The sequence below is a fragment of the Salvelinus fontinalis genome, chromosome 25 (assembly GCF_029448725.1).
Source record: "Salvelinus fontinalis isolate EN_2023a chromosome 25, ASM2944872v1, whole genome shotgun sequence".
NCBI classification, from domain to species: Eukaryota; Metazoa; Chordata; class Actinopteri; order Salmoniformes; family Salmonidae; genus Salvelinus; species Salvelinus fontinalis.
Genome location: NC_074689.1, coordinates 4,783,952 through 4,806,418, shown reverse-complemented (window position 1 = coordinate 4,806,418; position 22,467 = coordinate 4,783,952). Strand labels below are relative to the sequence as shown.

The window sequence follows — 22,467 nt, the reverse complement described above, 5'->3', positions numbered from 1 at the left end:
TCTAATATGACGTTGGAGGGGGCTTATGGTAGAGAAATAACATTAATTCTCTGGCAACAGCTCTGGTGGACATTCCTGCAGTCAGCATGCCAATTGCACACTCCTTCAAATCTGTGTCATTGAGTTGTGTGACAAAAATGCACATTTTAGAGTAGCCTTTTATTGTCCCCAGCACAAGGTGCACCTGTGTAATGATCATGCTGTTTAATCAGGAGGGCCAGTAGGAGTCACCCTTTCCTCTGGTCTAAAAGAAAATATCCCAATGCCCCAGGGCAGTGATTGGGGACATTGCCCTGTGTAGGTTGTGATGTTAAACGGTTGACCTGACTCTCTCTGGTCACTAAAGATTCCATGGCACTTATTATAAGATGAAGGGTGTTTAGCCCTGTATCCAGGCTAAATTCCCAATCCGGCCTTCATGCCACCTAATCATCCCCCGTTTACAATTGGCTCATTCATCTCCTCGCCCCTGTAACTATTCCCCAGGTTGTTACTGTAAATGAGAATGTGTTCTCAGTCAACTTACCTGGTAAAATACCATGTCTTGTTTTGACTGATGTCATGTCTATGCTAATATCGCTAAAATTCAGTAGCTAACAAACCAACAACTGCAACAATGTATTTGAGAGACAAGTGCTCATTGTGTATGTGTTCTCAATAAACATTTGGAGACTAAATATAGTTTACATACTGTCAACAGTTTAAGCCAACCCTGTCTGTTTTACCCCATAGTTGCGCACACGTCCGTTGTTGCTAAACAACCAACTCATCTATACTATAACAGGCTGGTGCAGCATAGAACAAAGGTATGCATGCAATGGTGATCGGTTCGCTACTTTGACGAAGGCCATCTTGGAAGGGTCATTTGAATCCACGCCTTTAGGATTGTACTGGCAACACATGCATGTATCCTCGAAAGAACACAAATACCCAGAATCCACATGGTCTTAATCTGGGTCATATTGACTAGCCACCAAACAAAAGAGAATGGACTACCTGAATTTATCCAATAAGAAACGTTGGTAAAGCTTTACTTGACACCCAGCGTCATAACCATGTGAAAATATGGTCATAACACTGTCATGACACATATTTAGACATGTTGTGACATATATTGAGTTATTTTATGGCTGGTTATGACACCTACATAAGATTGTCAAAAAGGCAAAACATTCCATTTACACCAGGCCTGGGCAAAGGCCGGCCCGGGGGCCGTATGCTCAGATCACATAAAGAATTTTCGATAGTAAAGTTTTGAAAAACGTTTTTGTTATTCAAATTATAAACCCAATGAATACTCGCCATTGTGTAATGATTTAACTCCCGCCGCTTGTGGGACGTTTATTTTGAAGGCACGTATAAATAACAACTGCACGAGGACAGACAGTGACTGACAGGCTGACACACGTCACAGTCACAAATAGTAGCTAGCTAGAAATTGCGCTAAAATTAGTTTTTCAAAGATTTCAAAGAAAAGGAAAGTAGACAATGAATGTAGGGTGTTCCAGTAAGAGTGGACATCGACATATTTCTTTATTGAGGTTTCAGGGAAAGCTGTGTTCTTAGTGTGCAAAGTGAGCATCGCTGTCTTGAAAGACTACAACGTGTCCCGACACTTCCAGACGAAGCATGCAAAGAAATATAGGAATATGTCTTCTGAGCAGAGGGCAGGTGCATCGAAAGAGTTGCTTTCTCAGTTGCAAAAGCAGCAAGGACTTTACACAAAACTGCATTCAGCAAACGACGGAATTGCGAGAGCTAGCTCTGTACTGCCCCACAAAATTGCTAAACATAGCAAGCCATTTGTTGAGTGCGAATTCATTAAAGAATGTTTCATTGACTCTGCAGCAATACTTTACCCCGACAAGAAAGAGCTGTTTGAAAATGTGTCCTTGTCAAGACGAACAGTGACGTGGCGTGTTGAGGGCATCGCAGAGAATATGGAACACCAGTTGAAAGACAAGGTAAAGGATTTCACCTGTTTCTCCTTGGTCCTGGGTGAGAGCAGTGATGCACATAGCACAGCGCAGTTGTTGATATTCTTACGAGGTATAACCCCAGACTTTGAAATTACAGAGGAGCTTGCTTCAGTGCAGTCAATGAAGAGCACAACCACAGGGAAAGATTTATTGGAGGAAGTTCACATAAGTGTGGCAAAGCTGGGACTGAGTTTTGAAAAGTTATCCAGTGTGACCACTGACCGGTGCCCAAACTTGACAGGAAAAAACGTTGGCCTTTTGAAAAGGATACAAGATCAAGTAGCTGAGCTGAACCCAGATCAGACAATTATTATCCTGCATTGCGTTATTCATCTGGAGGTGCTCTGTAAATGTGTTCTGAAAACGAGCCGCGTTGTGGATACAGTCACTAAAGTGGAAAACTTCTTAAGAGCAAAATCTTTAAACCACCGACAGTTTGTCTCGCTGTTGGAAGAGACAGAGTCGGGTCATGCAGATCTCCCCTCCCACACAAACGTGAGATGGCTGAGTTTGGGGAACGTGCTTAAAAGGGTGTGAAAATGACATGCTGTTGGTTTCTTCTCCTTTCACCTGCAATGTTGATAACGCTCCCACTGACCTGCAACTTGAGTTTATCAATCTTCAGTCTGATGCAGTGATTGGAGAACTATTCAAAACAATGTCACTGACGAGGTTCTATGCATCTCTCGATGAACAAAACTTTCCAAAGATTTTGAGTCTTGCTCAGAAGAGTTTTGTACTGTTTGGGTCAACCTATGTATGTGAAGAGACATTTTCAGTGATGACATATAACAAGTCAAGGCACAGATCACCTCTTACTGACTCTCACTTCTTAGCAATCCTGCGCATAGCGACGTCAGAAACTACACCTGACTTCACTGCTCTAGACAATGCCCATCAGAGACATCACTCCTCACACTGATTGACTAGTTTAAATGTAATGTTGAGCTCGCTCTCTTCCTTGTGTTTTTGTGTAAACCCGTTAACAAGAGTTCTGTCCGTGGTGCTGAAGGCACAGTGTACTTTTCCCTCTGTGTAGTTCATTGCATGTTTAATAATGAAAATACCAACCAAAAGGAGAACATGGATTTGGTTTATTTCTGTGCATGTTCAAAAAGTTAAATAAGTAGCATATCTGGACATGATTTACAGTAGATATATCTGTCAACACAGTCATACACATGATGTATAATCCTGTAATATGATTCTGGCCCGCGATGGCAAAAATATATTCTAATGTGGCCTTCCATGGAAAATAATTGCCCAGGACGGCTTATACGAGTCTGATGGTCATAATGCTTAATGACAGGGTCATAAAGGGTAATTTTCCCGGCAATTTCGTGATATCCAATTGGTAGTTACGGTCTTGTCCCATCGCTGCAACACCCGTACGGACTCGGGAGAGCCAAAGGTCGAGAGCCATGCGTCCTCCAAAACACGATCCCGCCAAGCCGCAGTGCTTCTTGACACGATGCTCGCTTAAACCTGTAAGCCAGCCGCACCAAGTCGGAGGAAACACCGTACTGCTGCCGACAGAAGTCAGCGTGCATGAGCCCGGCCACCACAAGGAGTCGCTAGAGTGCGATGGGACAAGGACATCCAGCCGGCCAAACCCTCCCGTAACCTGGACGACGCTGGGCCAATTGTGCACCGTCTCATGGGTCTCCCGGTCGCGGCCGGCTGCGACACAGCCCGGGATGAAACCCGGATCTGTAGTGATGCCTCTAGCACTGCAACGCAGTGCCTTAGAACGCTGCGCCACTCGGGAGGCATAAAATGTCTTTTCTACAAGTTATTTAAAATAAGAAGAAAAAAACATGACTGTAAAGAATTCATTACAACAAAGGATTTAAGAATACAAACTTTCAAAGGAAAGGAAACTTGAATAAATGTGGGGTTGACTTGACACTTATGTAGGTGTCATAACCAGCCAATAAGATAACGCAATATATGTCACAACAGGTGAAAATATATGTGTCGTGACAGCGTTATGTCCATATGACATGGTTATGACTGGGTTTCAAGTATAACTAAAACTTTTGTATGAATTTTCCGGGAATGTATTGAGACGCATCCACACATACAGTTGAAGTCGGAAGTTCACATTCACCTTAGCCAAATACATTTAAACCTCAGTTATTCACATTTCCTGACATTTAATCCTAGTACAAATTCGCTGTTTTAGGTCAGTTAGGATCACCACTTCATTTTAAGAATGTGTAATGGCAGAATAATAGTAGAGAGAATGATTTATTTCAGCTTTTATTTCTTTCATCACATTCCCAGTGGGTCAGAAGTTTACATACACTCAATTAGTATTTGGTAGCATTGCCTTTAAATTGTTTAACTTGGGTCAAGCGTTTCGGGTAGCCTTCCACAAGCTTCCCACAATAAGTTGGGTGAATTTTGGCCCATTCCTCCTGACAGAGCTGGTGTAACTGAGTCAGGTTTGTAGGCCTCCTTGCTCGCACACGCTTTTTCAGTTCTGCCCACACATTTTCTATAGGATTGAGGTCAGTGCTTTGTGATGGCCACTCCAATACCTTGACTTTGTTGTCCTTAAGCCATTTTGCTACAACTATGGAAGTATGCTTGGGGTCATTGTCCATTTGGAAGACCCATTTCCGACTAAGCTTTAACTTCCTGACTGATGTCTTGAGATGTTGCTTCAATATATACACATCATTTTCCTGCCTCATGAGGCCATCTATTTTGTGAAGTGCACCAGTCCCTCCTGCAGCAAAGCACCCCCACAACATGATGCTGCCACCCCTGTGCTTCACGATTGGGATGGTATTCTTTGGCTAGCAAGACTCCCCCTTTTGCCTCCAAACATAACAATGGTCATTATGGCCAAACAGTTCAATTTTTGCTTCATCAGACCAGAGGACATTTCTTTAAATAGTACAATCTTTGTCCCCATGTGCAGTTGCAAACCGTAGTCTGTTTTTTTTTTATGGGGGTTTTGGAGCAGTGGCTTCTTCCTTGCTGAGCGGCCTTTCAGGTTATGTCGATATAGGACTCGTTTTACTGTGGATATATACTTTGTACCCGTTTTCCTCCAGCATCTCCACAAGGTCCTTTGCTGTTGTTCTGGGATTGATTTGTACTTTTTTTACCAAAGTACGTTCATCTCTAGGAGACAGAACGCATCTCCTTCCTGAGCGGTATGACCGCTGCGTGGTCCCATGGTGTTTATACTTGCGTACTATTGTTTGTACAGATTAATATGGTACCTTCAGGCGTTTGGAAATTGCTCCCAAGGATGAACCAGACTTGAGGTCTACACTTTTTGAGGTCTTGGCTGATTTATTTGGATTTTCCCTTGATGTCAAGCAAAGAGGCACGGAGTTTGAAGGTAGGCCTTGAAATACATTCACAGGTTCACCTCCAATTGACTTAGACTAATTGACATAATTTATCAGAAGCTTCTAAAGCCATGACATCATTTTCTGGAATTTTCCAAGCTGTTTAAAGGCACAGTCAACTTAGTCTATGTAAACTTCTGACCCACTGGAATTGTGATACAGTGAAAAAAATCTGTCTGTAAACAATTGTTGGAAAAATTACTTGTGTCATGCACAAAGTAGATGTCCTAACCGACTTGCCAAAACTATAGTTTGTTAACAAGAAATCTGTGGAGTGGTTGAAAAACAAGTTTTAATGACTCCAAACTAAGTGTATGTACACTTCCGACTTCAACTGTAAAACCCTGCATGGCAGGAAACCTGTTGACATCTGCTGTTATCCTGCACTAATTTATACAGGATTATGCTAATGACTTGGAGCTCTGGTGAACCTATCACACACACACACACGTAGGAATGTCTCATGATAGAATGACTCATGAGACCGAGACAGACAGCATGTAAAAACACAGGCACACACATCAAAGTGCTATTTCCGTCCTCCCTCTGCCTTTTTTCCCCCATGTAGCGCTAATGTACGATTGATGGAACTCATACTACATTCTGGGCTACTGCTGTTACGTGATTCTAGTGGGCAATCGCCTGAAAAGATTCTTGATTCTTAGATGGAACACTCGATCACATTGACTACAACAGTGAAACGGCAAGCGTAGTAGAAAACAACTATTTATTTAAATCCCATATGTGACCCCTATTTGCCACAAACATTGCACAGTATGAAAGGAAAATCACATCGTTGGGTGTCATGTCACAATCGCTATACACAAACATGGTCCTTTTTTGTACATAAAATGCTTTTTTGGTGATTTAGAAAATGTTATATTTTTTCCGCTGCTGGTGACTTCACAAATGCAAAACACATCTTATTTAGTGTTGTTCTTCCAGTTAACTGGCCAATTGCTACACAGGTTTGTGTCCCAAATTGGCACCCTATTCCCTATATAGTACACTACTTTTGTGCACTATATAGGGAATAGGGTGCCATTTTGGCTGCACACACTATATGAGGAGGGGAAGAAGGCTCAGACTAAGAACGTGCTACATTGTTCATCTGAACGATCCCTTCGTATAGGAAAACACTTAATCAAAACCAAGACGAGAGGTTTACTTTCTTATAAAATATCAAAGGTATAAAAAAAAAAAAGAAAACTATACTCTTATTATGAAAACACAGAACCCTTTCTACAGTAGTGATAAAGTTCATCATAGATACCAAGAGCAAACAAAGTATGTTTTAAGACACTGAGATGAGAGATGGGGACCCTAACTCGGCCCTATTGTGCGAAAGGCCGAGTGGAAACCATCGCAAACTGATCTCTGAAATGTAAAACGTGAAACACATCTGGAAACTACATATCCCATGGGGGATAGGTTTGTGAAACTACATACGCCATAATGGAGGAGAGGAGAACCACCCTCCCTCACCTGCAGAACGCTTGTATGCCCTCATGCCTTGCTCTAGTAAAATACATAGGAAATGTTTTAAGACAGGCAGCACTTTTTTTGTCCGTAAAACTTTTTGGTCCTGTGTGCAAAAAAGATACACATAGATACATACATACACGCATATGACAAAATTAAAAAAGAACTAACAGCCAAGGCACCTTGATATAGTTTTGTACACCAATGTATACCAAAAATATAAGTTATCAGGCTTGTTGAGTTGTGTTTGTTATTTGTGGCGCAGTCACTGAACTCATGTGAGGAGTTCATTTAGAGACAACAACAACAACCAGGTTGTCATCTCTCTTTCCCTCCCCTTTATCGCTCTCTTTAAGACACCAGTTGTTTAGCCTGCAGCTCCATCTCTGCCGCCCGCTTGAGGGCCACATCCACTAGGAGCTGGAAGCCACTGAAGTCCTGTGTGAGGTCTGGGGGGGTGGGGGGAGGGGTGTTGAAGAGCCCACTCTGGGGGCTTAGGTTACACTCCATGGTGGTGTGGGTGGTGGTCACTGCCGGGGCGCCCAGGCCCAACCCTTCCTCCCGACATCTGAAGAGACCCAGAGCCTCTGTGGTGGAATGCAGCAGCTCTGTGCCCCTACTAGCATCTGTGTTAATGCTGGAGAGGAAGCAGGAAAGGTAGGAGGGGGGGCTAGAGCCCTGTTTCTGCATGGCCATGGTGGTAACAGTGGTGTGACAGATGACAGAGGGCCGGGGAGCCACGGTGGTGTCGGGCCCCGGGGAGGAGGAGGGGGACATCTTGGGGGACGATACGGCCTTCAGCAGGATGCTGGGGCTGGGGAGACCTGCCTCGAAGCTGGAGGGGTGCAGCGCCCGCTGGTCGTAGCTGTCCTCGGGGCCCGTGGCGGCTGTGGCGTGCTTTGGTGACTGAGAGCTGGAATCAGAGAAGCCCCCGTCGCCTCCCTTGCTGCCTTTCCGGGAGAAGGTGAACTGGTTGGGGTCTTTACCGTCTTTCCGCAGCATCTCCGGGAGGAGCCGCCGACGTGCGTTGATGAACCAGTTGCAAACCTGAAGGAGAGCAAATTACAACATTTATTTAAGTATAGAGTATAGTTTCAAGTTTTAAAAAAGTAGTCAAGGGGGAAAAAAGGAGAGCACAAAATTATACTTTAATATCTCACATGACACAAAAACAGGTTACATACCGTTTACATATTTGCATGACATTGTGAGATGCCTGTTTTTCTGTTGTATGCAAAACATGCATCTTATCTGAAACATCTACGAGCATATGTGATTTGCACAACTTGCTCTTGATCGTATATATTCTGGCATACCTATAGACAATGTTTAAAAGCTCTTGTTATGACAACCTAATTGCACATCAACTAATGTTATTTTTTTTAACTTAAGTTAATGTCTTATAATGCTTAATATGACAAACAAGTAAGAAAATATAAGGTTCTACTTCTGTGCTCATCAAGAAACTCAAACTAGGCCTTTGAAAAGCCATCGTGGCATGTAACAAGTATGCTGTAAGGTCTTGTTGCCCTCCCCAATTCTATTGCCCTCTCCTCCCCCCACCCCCTCTCTGTCCCAGCCAATTATCAGCCATGGATGGCTCAAAGCCTAGAGCTCTTAGTATGTAAAGGACTCTGTATTGTTCCCAGACAGCTGGGCTGGAAGAGGGCTGGAGGGAGGGAAATTCCTGTGTGATCGTTACAGCCAAGCCCACGCCAACCACACAGCAGAGTGAGTGAGCCGAGTCAGAGTTCTCGGTTCCTCCTAGTCACCGTGTGTCCCCCAAATGGCACCCTATTATCACCTACAAAGTGCATTACTTTTGACCAGAACCCTAAGGGAAAAACCATGTGTGCCCTTGTCAAACGTAGTGCACTACATAGGGAGCCATTTGGGACACACACACCCATGTTGTTTCACTTCAGATGTGTCTCGTCTAACAGAACGTTGCAATATCAAGCTTCCTTGAAAGGACCCGCTGCTAGCTATTCATTGTCCACGTGTCAATCATGCTCTCTTTGTTTACGTATGTGTCATAAAACCGCGATAGGACTTTACAACACAAGGTCCTTGTACATTCCGTTTCCGGCCAATCATTTTTTTTGCCTGCCACAGACCTTCTAGTCATCTGGTGGTAAACCTCTGAACACTGAGGCCTGTCACTCTGGCTTCTCTGTTTGATTCGATCCTTCCTACCTCATTTCCTTGAGATCTATAAGTGATAAAAAAGTGAAAGCAAGCAATTCAACTCTGATCAATTCAAGGAAGGTAAGAAGGAAGGATGCATTGCTGAAGTATTTGAACAGGGCCCATTATGTAATCGATGAGGATCATTAGAGAGTTCAGAGTAGCCAGCAGGTAGCCTAGTATTTAGAGCGTTGGCCTAGTAACTGAAAGGTTGCTGGATTGAATCTCCGAGCTGACAAGGTAAAAATCTGTCATTCTGCCCCTGAACAAGGCAGTTAACCCACTGTTCCCCGGTAGGCCGTCATTGTAATTAACAATGTTCATAACTGACTTGCCTAGTTAAATTAAAAAAAAACTTGTTAGCATACCTGTAGTGTGGAGAGCTGCGTCTGCTTGGAGAGCAGGGCTTTCTCCTGTTCAGAGGGGTAGGCATTGTAGCGATGCTCATATAGCCAGTCCCTGAGGATCTGCACTGACTCCTTGGGTAGGTTCCCGCGCCTCTTCCTCTTCCCACTGCTACCTCCCGTACTGGATGACAGGTCCAGGGGGGCGTCCATGCTGTCCTCCTCGTCCGTCTCACTGGCCGACAACGTCATCATGCCTGTGTGGAAAAGAGAAGAATGGATGTGTGAAAAAATGTCAGTCAGAATTCCCCCCAAACACGCCCTTGTCTGTCTGTCTGTCTGTCTGTCTACCACCCACCTTCCAACAGCCCAGTGCCAAACGCTAGCTGTCTAGCGGATGCAGCTGATGTGTCAGAAGCAAGCTGTCAAGTTCAGCCATGTGATTCATGGAACAGACAGGGAGGAAGAGGGCGGAGGGAGAGGGTGAAGAGGAGGGACATCACAAAGGCAGGCTGCTCCAATGCTGTGTCAGTTATAAAACCTGCCTCGACAAATACTGCAGGCCTACAGGACTGAGCAAACACCTCTTCATGTTGACACTGACACAGTGCAGGAAGCTACAGCAGGACCCTAGACAGCTGAAATAGTTATTCCAGGGGGAGAATTCCCAGGGCTGTAAGAACATCTGTAGTCCATTTGTTTCTTTCTTTCTTTTTCTTTTTTTAAATAGCCTAATCAAACAGTTAATACAAAATGGTTTATTCACCACAAGCCTTTACAAAAACCTGAATGTCAGGACAATAGATCTATTATCTGGAAGTAACACATTCAAAAATCTAACTTTTGTTGCAACTTTATAATTTAGACTGTCTTATTTAAGTTTTAAATTGTAAAAACTAAAATATGGCATCATCTGTAGGCCATCATTCCATGTCAACATAATACTGTACTGGATATCACTAGATCTGTCCTTGGCATAGAGGTGGGAAATTGATGATTTTATTTTTTTTAAACATTGAAGTTGGAATGAGGTAATTATGTAGGATTGTATGAGGAAGGGGGAGGGGGACTTGTTGCAAATCAACGTCTCAAGACTAAACAAAAGAATCTTGTTCGTCGAACCATTATTTCACTCCAATTTGAACGTTTTTGAAAGAGTTACTCATTTCTGACTTAAATTAAGTATATTACTCATTCGGTGGAATTGAGCGTTTTGTAAGCTCTACTCGAAGGAATTTCAAAGTTTAAACAATGTGTAGAAGTTCGTGTAGTCTAACACGAGGTCGACGAATGCGAGAGCAGCGTCGCAGAATGAAAGCCAACAGCAACTTCACAAAGGAGGTCAGGATTTGAACGCTGTGCCAGTAGAAAATCAGGGCTCTAGAAGTCGGCTGCAAATTTCTCACAATCTAATTTCATTCAACAATGTGGCACATAAATACAACGTTACCGAGATAATGTAACCATGTTGCAGCTAAACTAGCAGAGGGAACTTACTCTACATCGTTGGGGCAACAAATGTGATACATTTTAATTAACTAAATGTGTGGTGACGTAAGGGTTTAGAGATGCCCTCTAATTTAGCCAATCCATCTAGATGTACCCGACAGGAATTAGCTAGTAATTGGAAAATTGTTCATTATGAACTAAGTTTTCAGAGTAAGTTAAGTATCTAACACTATTGTATAACAAAATGGTTATGATATTTACTCGATGCCTTTAACTAGTCAACCTTGAAAGATAACAATTCCTTGCATTTGAAACGGTTTAAATCAAAAGGCATATACGAAAAACAATTTTGACAGCCCGCCTGCACACGGGGGGACCCTGTTTTGACTGGAGCAAACAATAGGCGGCGTTGTTTGCATTGAAAAATGCATTATGCGCGATCTCCCTCAATATATTTTCTGATACACGCGTGTTATCGAAATCAGCAGGCCGATGAAAAAGGCGACCTACCCTTTTTTGTCTTCATATCCGTTAGAAATCCCCTTTTCACGTTGGTCACGAGAGGAGCGCAGTATTTTTTTTCTTCTTCTCGAATTGTATTCGTTTATTGGCGGATCCTTTTTCTCAGGATATTCCACACCTATACTCCAAATGGTTAAACGGCTTCGTTCATTGATTTATTTTCGGTCATAGAACCGTTCCTCGGTTTCTTAATTTGTTTGAGACGCAATGGGCTACTTATGCCAGGGGTAGGCTACCTGAAGTCCGCTGCTCGACTTGGCGAAGCCTTTCTCATTCAATGTGTGTTTGATCATGAAACTGGGTGACAGCTATCTTTGACAGCTGCGTGACTCAACGCACAAAGATCCTCCCACTTTAGAGGGAAGAGCAAAAAATCTCTGACATCAGCATGGTTTTTGCAATGGCATATTCACAATTTGACCAAACAACCGCTAGAATATATTCTACTTTTATGTTACAAATGAAGGGCTATAATTGAAATGCGTAGCTGTAGGTATGGAAGCTAAGGACATTGCAGATCTTGCAGCAGTTGTCGTGCACAATGTTGAAAACAAACAACCGCAGCATGGCTGGGCTGCTTCTCATCAGTATTTCGGACGCGGATTCTCTAATTGGCTAGTCTATTCCTGTATCATTTCTATGCTCATGTTTATATAAATAGCAGAGCCCTATTAGCATATTCATTATTTCATTAGCTAATGCATTATGCAACAAATGTGATGGTTGTCAATTTGTCAACGGGGATAGGCTAATATCCAATGTCAGCCGTAAGGACTGTCAGCGATTTTATGCTTGCATTGATCAATTCAAATAGCATTTGAGAGTGGTTGCATAAATCTACTTCTGCATTGACATGAACACAATCTCGCCGAACAACCGCTAGAATATATTCTACTTTTGTGTTACAAATGAAGGGCTATAATTGAAATGCGTAGGTATGGAAGCTACGGGCATTGCAGATCTTGCAGCAGTTTTAGTGCACAATGTTGAAAACAACATCCGCAGCATGGCTGGGCTGCTTCTCATCAGTATTTCATACACGGCTTCTCTAATTGTCTAGTCTATTCCTGTATCAATTTCTGTGCCCATGTTTTCATAAATAGCCGAGCCTCATTAGCATATTCCTTATTTCATTAGCTAATGCATTGCGCAACAAATGTGATGGTTGTCAATTTGTCAGGGATAGGCTAATATCCAATGTCAGCCGTAAGGATTGATCTAATCAGTACCATTTGAGCGATTGCCTAAATAAATCGATACATGTTATGCTATATTTCCAAACTGGGTTCCAAACTGGTTGAATCAACGTTGTTTCAACGTCATTTGTCAACATATTTTGTGTGACATGGAATTTATGTGGAAATTAGTTTGGATTTTTAAAAAGGCATCAACTTCAATTGTTGTTTTGAGGGTGAAAGTTCAACCACGGGATTATGTCATCATGGTAACCAATTTTCAACATAGACAAACCAAAAAATATGTTGAATGTGTACCTTTTAAACAACATCAGATTTTCAACATAATATCCACGATCAGAAAAAAACTATAGGCTGGGTATCACCTCCTACTGGAGAGTTGATCTATCAACAGCTATCTCTTTGGTCTCCTATCCAGGGTTTTAACCAAGCTGTGATATTTGTCACTGAAGACTGAGATCTCCACAAAATAACTAAAAAAATTAACTGTTGCCTTTGAAGTCATTCCAAAAGGTTGGTTTAAGGAAGCAATTGAAATGTAGCCATTCTTTATAAGTCATACAGCATGTTATTAATTATACTATTTAGGCCTATATAGCATTTGCAAAGTCATCAACAGCTATTGTTTCAATTCAACCCAGGGTTCAATTAAAACTAGACAGTACATATAGGCCTAAGGTTTCAAGCTTTGGTTGATTTCAAATTTAATCTACAACTTAATCATTAACATGTTGGGTTCACGTCTCCATCTCAACCAAAAATCATAGTTAAAGAATTGGACTAAATCAAATCGAACTTTATTTAAAGTGCATTTAAAAGTTAGATTTGATTTAGTCCTATTCTTTCACTATGATTTTTGGTTGAGATGCAGACGTGAACCCAACTTATCAATTATTGATTTGTAGGCCAACTGGATATTGAATTAAAGTTTGGTTGCCAACGCACCCAAATATAAATATGTGAAGGAGCTGTATCAATGTATCCATGGCCACATTTTGAGGTTACTGTAACTACAAATGTCTTCTTATGTAATCATAGAAAGCGTGCATATTCAAGATAGCATGCAAAGGTCGCAGGTCTGTGGAAATCTTCACAAATGCTGTAATAATCCGCACAGAATCTCGAACAACATTGATCACTTTCACTATGTACTTTTCATGTAATCTCAACTGTAATCCCGGTCATTTGGTTGTGCTAATAGATAAAACACAGTGATCACACGTAAATATATGCAGATATCGCTCCTCCATTGCCTGGTTGCAAAAATTCTAATAGTTGACCTAATTTCAGTTTATTTAGCAAAAAAACATTATGTAGAGAATCATTGTACCTCCTATATCGCTGTGAAATATCTTTTCAGTTTTCCAAAAATATTGTATTTTCAGCTGTTTGAAGCTGCCAGCAGCATACCACCCTGCATACCACTGCTGGCTTGCTTCTGAAGCTAAGCAGGGTTGGTCCTGGTCAGTCCCTGGATGGGAGACCAGATGCTGCTGGAAGTGGTGTTGGAGGGCCAGTAGGAGGCACTCTTTCCTCTGGTCTAAAAAAAAATATCCCAATGCCCCAGGGCAGTGATTGGGGACACTGCCCTGTGTAGGGTGCCGTCTTTCGGATGGGACGTTAAACGGGTGTCCTGACTCTCTGAGGTCATTAAAGATCCCATGGCACTTATCGTAAGAGTAGGGGTGTTAACCCCGGTGTCCTGGCTAAATTCCCAATCTGGCCTTCAAATCATCATGGTCACCTAATAATCCCCAGTTTACAATTGGCTCATTCATCCCCCTCCTCTCCCCTGTAACTATTCCCCAGGTCGTTGCTGCAAATGAGAACGTGTTCTCAGTCAACTTACCTGGTAAAATAACAGTAAAATAAAATAAAAAAATAAAAAGCTGTGTACAAAACCAAAAGTAAAAGAAGCTTAAACAACATTAAATGAATGGGAAGCATAGAAATATTGCACATAGAACATGCTTCTTAAACTTGCTTTCAATTAAAATGACAGATCTATAACTCATATTTCTATGTACATTTGGTTGGGTTGCCCAAAAAGTTACATGTTGTCGCTTTAAGTTGTTATAAAAATACTAAATATCTGACATTATATTCCCATTTTAACTTGTTGTACTTTAAATGATTGAAAGTGCAGCGATAACACATTTAGATGACAACTAAACCAAAAATCAGACATGGTTTTCCATTGGAATTTGTGCTTTTAGATGGTTGAAGTCAGTGATAACACATTGAGAATTCAACAAACTTCTGGCTCTCTTTGAATGGGTGAATAAAGGTTGAAATCTCATTGATGAACATCTCAGACAAATATTCCCTAATTCTACCTCAAGCGTGGATACATTATAGCATATAGCCAGCCTACATTTGATAATAATTGATGATCCAGGAAACAATATACTCTGTGGGCCTATTAGGCTCTCGGGGAGGGGCCATAGAAAGCAACACAGTGGAAAGGGAACACCCCTATTCCTATTCAACACAATCTGTTACTTTGTTGCTTTTCTTTCTGTAACTAGGGGTCAGATAGTACTACGTTGTGTCCACTGGCCATGTGAGGACTGCACCATTTTTAAAGGGCTCGTGCCGCCACCCCCTATGGTATTAAAACCGGTACCTTACCAGAATACTGTGTACACGATGACGTCATCGTGAAAAGCACAGGTAAAGTACAGGGCTGCTCTCTGCTGGCGATAACTATACATTGCACGTTTCGTAAGAAAACTATCAGAAATTACGAGGCGAAGGGAGAGGGTCCACTCCCGTCAAAATCTGTCCACGCGGGAATATCGGTCTGTTTATTGCCTTCCCTCCTTTGGGAAAACTACTCACATTGTTAATGCGGAGACAAGACCATATCGTCATTATATACAGTATCTGATCATATTAAAAGTGACAATTTAATTTGGAATAATTTTAATTTCGAAAAACGTAACTCTGAATATTATTAAATCTCAGTGAATTAATAATATGAAGTGTTTTTCTAAATGAACAGCATACCAGATACTAAATTGGATGCAATTTGATGCATGCTAATGAGCTTTTCTGCGCCATAGACAGAAAATACATTCATATTGTATAGCTCTGCTTCAGATGTTTAAAAGAATTGTACATAGTAATTTAAAAAAATTGCCTACAAGGCCTCAAAACTGCCAGTATGTTCGCGCTATCATGTCGACTCCTTGTAACTCGTTGTTATGCCCAAACAATGTTCACTTGACAACGACAACAATGGCGCAGGAAAGAGCATAAAAGCAGTTAGCCTCAAAACTATACATGCCATTTGCCTAACAGGAAAGTTTGGGGGGGTAACAGTTTGATTAACCTATTTATACATATCAAATAGCTCGTTCACAAGCTTTCCCTTTAGTTGACATGCAATGACACATGTTAGCTGGTTGAAATGGAGATCTACCAGTAGGATCTCTGTGAGATGAGTAATGTCTATTTCAGACCATGTGTAACGTGGTTTAATTCAGGTAATACAATACAGGTGAGGTAGGCCTAATAGAGATCTTTACATATTGATTGTGCACAACATTATTTAAATAATTTTTATTTAACTAGGCAAGTCAGTTAAGAAGAAATTCTTATTTACAATGACGGCCTAGGAATAGTGGCTTAACTGCCTTGTTCAGAGGCAGAACGACAGATTTTTACCTTGTCAGCTCAGGGATTCGATCTAGCAACCTTCCAGTTACTAGCCCAACGCACTAACCACTAAGCTACCTGCCGCCCACAATAATAGTGTAATAACAGATTGTCTAACATATATTTTCACATACTGTGTTTTCCGTACTGTAAACGAACAAAAATAAATAATGACTAAAGTTTTTAAGCACAGTAGTCTACATTGGCAAATAACCACTTAAAAGCTAATGGATAGAAAATGCATTAGGTTGTATTGAATAGAATACAATCGGGATTTTAAAAAATGGCATTACAATCCTTTCAAGGACCGGACCTCGCTTTACTCTCAAGAAGTAATGAGGGTTGTGAGTCATTTTTGCGCATATCCGTGCGCTTAACAGTGATGTAGCTTTTGGCACGCTTTGCGCATTCCAGAGTGGCGACGCCGCCCTGACTCGGCCGACTGGAACGAGAGAACTTCCGAGCGTGTACTGTGACACATCAAAACCTTTTAATTCCCTCGCTGTGGTCATTACTGCTCTACGTACAACTACTTCAACAGTTGGCTATGAGGGGAGACGAAGCGGCGAGTGTCCGGTTACACTTTGCAGGTCTAAAATTAGGGAGACTACGCTGACGCAATATGGCTAAAATCGGTCCTATGAGTGACAACGGGTACAAGACACCGGATCCATGGAAACGTATCGTACAACTTAGCTGTTATTGATGACGGAGTGTATTTTGGGCCTTTGTTGTCGTCTTTCCGTAACACTTGGGGCTCTAGCGTTTTGTATAAAGGCGAGTCTTCCAAAATGCAGTTGTACAGTAGTGCGTTGACACACTATCCCGGATCCTCTCGCAAAGTTTCGATAACTATCACAAGTGGTACCATTACTGACCATTTGTCCAGGACAACAACGAGCTCTGCAAATAATAAACCGAGTGGGCTTACTCCAACAGTGACTAACGGGAATCCGGTAGGAGAGACTCAATCCACCGCAAACATGCCCGCTGCTTTTTCATGTTACGAGGCTGCTTCCATGAAGCCAGTCTACTACACTTCTACCGCAGAGATAATCATTCACCGGCCTGACGGAGTTGAGAGATACGTACCAGTGCACATCATAAAGGAGACCCAGACAAAACCGGCTCCGTCGGACTCATATTCACAAGATGTTGTGATTCAGGCGCGTGACCGAGATGATCATTTGGACACAGACTTGATTGTGGACTTCATTGATCACTTGAGAGGTAGAGGGGGTCTACTCAATGATAATCAAAACGTGGAACGTGAAAATAACCTGATAAATGTTGACAAGAACGATGGACCAAGTTACAGAAAGTGTGAGGAGCGAATGAACATGGCAAATGGAACGGGGAAACCCGTAACAAGTGACATTGTGAACCCGAAACGCCACCAGAACTTAGAGGCGCAGTCGACCCATTTAGGCCAGAACATAGTGGATTCCTGTGAAAGTAAAAATGACAGTGAATACTTGGACCTGGACTCTCCATCAGGCGAGGCGCAGCTCTTTGAGCTCTGTGTCCTACAGGAGCCGTCGCCGCGGAGAGATGCAAAAAGGGGCGACATCAACGACAAGGTGACGTGCTACATAGCGGAGGTGGAGAAACAGAACAGGTACCTTCAGGAGAGGGCACACAAGTACAGATTCCACATCATCCCTGACGGCAACTGTCTGTACAGGGCGGTGTGTAAAGCCGCCTATGGAGAGCAGTCTATGCACAGCGAGCTGAGAGAGCAGACGATGCACCACATAGCCGACCACTTGGATGAGTTTAACCCCATCATTGAGGGGGATGTCGGGGAGTTCTTGATCAATGCAGCTCAGGACGGCGCCTGGGCGGGTTATCCGGAGCTTCTGGCGATGAGTCAGATGTTGAATGTGAACATTTACCTAACCACAGGAGGTAGCTTGGAGAGCCCCACGGTTTCAACCATGGTGCACTACCTGGGGGAAGATGATTCGTCCAAACCCGCTGTCTGGTTGAGTTGGCTCAGCAACGGACACTATGATGTCTTGCTGGACCGGTGTGTGGCCAACCCAGAGTATGACGAGTGGTTTCATCACTCTCAGATGCAAAGGAAACGGGACGAAGAGCTGGCCAAGTCGATGGCAGCATCACTGTCTAAAATGTACATTGAGCAAAACGGTCACATTTGAAACCAATAGTTATTCAACTGCTGCATTCAAGTGTTAATCAGCGTGTCTCTCTTTCTCCCACTCTCTCTCTCTTTCTCTTTAAACCGATTGCACTTTGACTCTGTGTGTTTGTGACTTCAACATTGCCTTAATGACATTTTCTAAGTTTTGTATTGTATCCGAATTGAAGTGCAGTGCACATGTTATATTTAAAAATGTTCTGTTGTAAATAGACTAAATGACAAAATGTTAGTTCCAAGTGATGCTTGAAGGAGCTTGTATTATTTCCCATACATTGATGTGTTTTGTTTGAAGTGAATGGGTTGGAATTACTCTGTATCAACCTAAAAAAAAAAAGTGTCAACTTGTTGATACTAAATCTATACTTAACAAAATTATAAAAGCTACATGTAAAGTGTTGGTCCCATGTTTCATGAGCTGAAATAAAAGATCCCAGAAATGTTCCATACGGACAAAAAGCTTATTTCTCTCCAGTTTTGTGCAAAAATGTGTTTAAATCCCTGTTAGTGAGCATTTCTCCTTTGCCAAAATAATCTATCCACCTGACAGATATGGCATATCAAGAAGCTGATTAAACAGCATGATCATTACACAGGTGCACTTTGTGCTGGGGACAATAACGCCTTGATCACATCGACAGTGTCATTCCGCAAAATGTTACTCAACATCATCTCGATAGGTGTGCAACAAAAGTTCAACATTCACCTTCTGCTACCGTTTCTGTCAAGCCGTCTACGCATACAGTTTGATGCATACGTTCGATAAATCCAACGTATCCCCCACACAGAACACACTGCAACTGCCTCTGCAATGCAATGCTGCAAGGCAAACACAGCGTTCCATTGGAAGTTAATGTACTTCTGGTGTACCAAAATGCAATGACGCTGTTGGTGTGATCGATGCGTAAGAGGCCACTGTAAAATATTCAGTTTTGTCACCCAACACAATGCCACAGATGTCTAAAATTTTGAGGGCACGTGTAATTGGCGTGCTGACAGCAGGAATGTCCAACAGAGCTGTTGCCAGAGAATTGAATGTTAATTTCTCGACCATAAACCACCTCCAACATAATTTTAGAGATTTCCGCTGTACATCCAACCAGCCTCACAACCCGCAGACCACGTGTAACCAAGCCAGCCCAGGACCTCCATATCCGGATTCTTTACCTGCGGGATTGTCTGAGGAGGGGTGGGGGGTGCTGAGGAGTATTTCTGTCTGTAATAAAGCCCTTTTGTGTGGAAAAACTGATTGTCTGGGCCTGGCTCCCCAGTGGGTGGACCTGGCTACCAAGTGGGTGGGCCTATGCCCCCCCCAGGCACACCCGTGGCTGCCCCCCTGCCCAGTCATGTGAGATCCATAGATTAGGGCCTAATTTATTTATTTAAATTGACTGATTTCCTTCTATGAACTGTAACTCAGTTAAATCTTTGAAATTGTTGCATACTGCGTTAATATTTTTGTTCAATTTATGATTCAATGCCAACAGTTTTATTTGATTATTAACAAACCAATATTTCAAGTTGTAACCTATTTCATTCAACACTATTTTCCCCTTTAGTTAAACCTAATAAATACCATCAATTCAAACTAAACTCAGCAAAAAAGAAACGTCCCTTTTTCAGGACCCTGTCTTTCAAAGATAATTCGTAAATATCCAAATGGCTTCACAGATCTTCATTGTAAAGGGTTGTTTCCCATGCTTGTTCAATGAACCATAAACAATTAATGAACATGCACCTGTGGAACGGTTGTTAAGACACTAACAGCTTACAGACAGTAGGCAATTAAGGTCACAGTTATGAAAACTTAGGACACTAAAGAGGCCTTTCTACTGACTCTGAAAAACACCAAAAGAAAGATGCCCAGGGTCCCTGCTCATCTGCGTGAACATGCCTTAGGCATGCTGCAAGGAGTCATGAGGACTGCAGATGTGGCCAGGGCAATACATTGCAATGTCCATACTGTGAGACGCCTAAGACAGCGCTACAGGGAGACAGGACGGACAGCTGATCATCCTCGCAGTGGCAGACCATGTGTAACAACACCTGCACAGGATCGGTACATCCGAACATCACACCTGCGGGACAAGTACAGGATGGCAACAACAACTGCCCGAGTGACACCAGGAACGCACAATCCCTCCATCAGTGCTCAGACTGTCCGCTATAGGCTGAGAGAGGCTGGACTGAGGGCTTGTAGGCCTGTTGTAAGGCAGGTCCTCACCAGACATCTCCGGCAACAACGACGCCTATGGGCACAAACCCACCGTCGCTGGACCAGACAGGACTGGCAAAAAGCGCTCTTCACTGATGTGTCGCGGTTTTGTCTCACCAGGGTGATGGTCGGATTTGCATTTATGTTGAAGGAACGAGCGTTACACCGAGGCCTGTACTCTGGAGCAGGATCGATTTGGAGGTGGAGGGTCCGTCATGGTCTGGGGCGGTATGTCACAGCATCATCGGACTGAGCTTGTTGTCATTGTAGGCAATCTCAACACTGTGCGTTACAGGGAAGACATCCTCCTCCCTTATGTGGTACCCTTCCTGCAGGCTCATCCTGACATGACCCTCCAGCATGACACTGCCACCAGCCATACTGCTCGTTCTGTGCGTGAGTTCCTGCAAGACAGGAATGTCAGTGTTCTGCCATGGCCAGCGAAGAGCCCAGATCTCAATCCCATTGAGCATGTCTGGGACCTGTTGGATCGGAGGGTGAGGGCTAGGGCCATTCCCCCCCAGAAATGTCCGGGAACTTGCAGGTGCCTTGGTGGAAGAGTGGGGTAACATCTCACAGCAAGAACTGGATAATCTGGTGCAGTCCATGAGGAGGAGATGCACTGCAGTACTTAATGCAGCTGGTGGCCACACCAGATACTGACTGTTACTTTTGATTTTGACCCCCCTTTGTTCAGGGACACATTATTCAATTTCTGTTAGTCACATGTCTGTGGAACTTGTTCAGTTTATGTCTCAGTTGTTGAGTCTTGTTATGTTCATACAAATATTTACACATGTTAAGTTTGCTGAAAATAAACACAGTTGACAGTTAGAGGACACTTTCTTTGCTGAGTTTATATACAACCCATTTTTAATGTTGTACCAAGTTTAATTTTCACATTGGAATTAGCTATCCAAATTTCTTCAATTGGATACAAACAATTAAATAAATGTCCTCTTAATCAAGCTGGACTCCAAACACTTTATTGTCAGAAGACTTTCACATTAACTGGTTACAATATTGTAACCAAGTGGTGACCATCTCATCAATGGAAACCTTGCCAGCCTCTTTAATATCATAGTACTTACGCAAATATCATTTAAGATTCAGTGCTGGCAATGAACATTTAATTGTAACGATGTGCGCTGAGAGGTGCGTGAAGCAAGTTCAGAGTGTGAGTGTTTCAATGAATAAACAACATAATACAAAATAAGAAACCCGACCGATGTACAGACATGACGCTGGAACAGAAACAATCATGCCTGGGGAAGGAACCAAAGCGTGTGACATATATAGGGAATGTAATCAGGGAAGTGATCAAGTCCAGGTGAGTAACGAGGGTGACAAGTGTGCGCCCAAAACGAGCAGCCTGGTGACCTAGAGGGCGGAGAGGGAGCACACGTAATAATGATATATAAAAAAATCAACACATTACCTGGAATGACATTTACTCTCACAGGTGGCCCAAAAAAAACAACTGAATGCCACGCCCCAAATACGCCATGACTCCAACTCTTCTGCGACCACTACATTGCACCAATTGCCAAGCAAGGTGAATTCACACGAGGTGTTGAAAGCAATTTAGAAGCTTTCATTCAATTTAAAAAAAAAATCTCCTTGATCTGTCACATTCGTTATTTGATTTCAGACACATGTATTAGAACAGGTCGAACGAACCAAAGCCTAATTTTGGATCATAACAAATCAGAAAAACCACTTGAGATGAACAACAGTGCCGTCCCACTTTTTACAGTGTGCACTCAGGTCTACTCTTCTGGAGATGATTTATTGGGTTGTAAGTGTTAAGTTACTGTGTTTCAGCTTTAGGCCTTGTAAGGTGTTGGCGCGCAAACTGATTTTTTTGTTGTTGAAATAACACATTTGGTGTTCTATTTACACAT

The 22,467-nt window shown here is 42.6% G+C and overlaps 2 protein-coding genes across 2 annotated transcripts; one reads left to right on the top strand and one right to left on the bottom strand.

The window, feature by feature from the left end:
• Positions 1-6,055: 6,055 nt before the first annotated feature.
• Positions 6,056-11,706, bottom strand: LOC129822784 (homeobox protein AKR-like). The gene is made up of 3 exons (XM_055881199.1): positions 11,320-11,706; positions 9,385-9,617; positions 6,056-7,876 (listed from the first exon to the last, which is right to left on the bottom strand). Exons 1-3 carry the CDS (start codon positions 11,333-11,335, stop codon positions 7,181-7,183), a joined length of 945 nt encoding a protein of 314 aa, XP_055737174.1. The 5' UTR covers positions 11,336-11,706; the 3' UTR covers positions 6,056-7,180.
• Positions 11,707-13,397: 1,691 nt separating this feature from the next.
• LOC129822783 (OTU domain-containing protein 1-like) lies at positions 13,398-18,792 on the top strand. Its single transcript, XM_055881198.1, has one exon. The coding sequence runs from the start codon at positions 16,979-16,981 to the stop codon at positions 18,347-18,349; it is 1,371 nt and encodes a 456-aa protein (XP_055737173.1). The 5' UTR covers positions 13,398-16,978; the 3' UTR covers positions 18,350-18,792.
• The last annotated feature ends 3,675 nt before the right edge of the window (positions 18,793-22,467 follow it).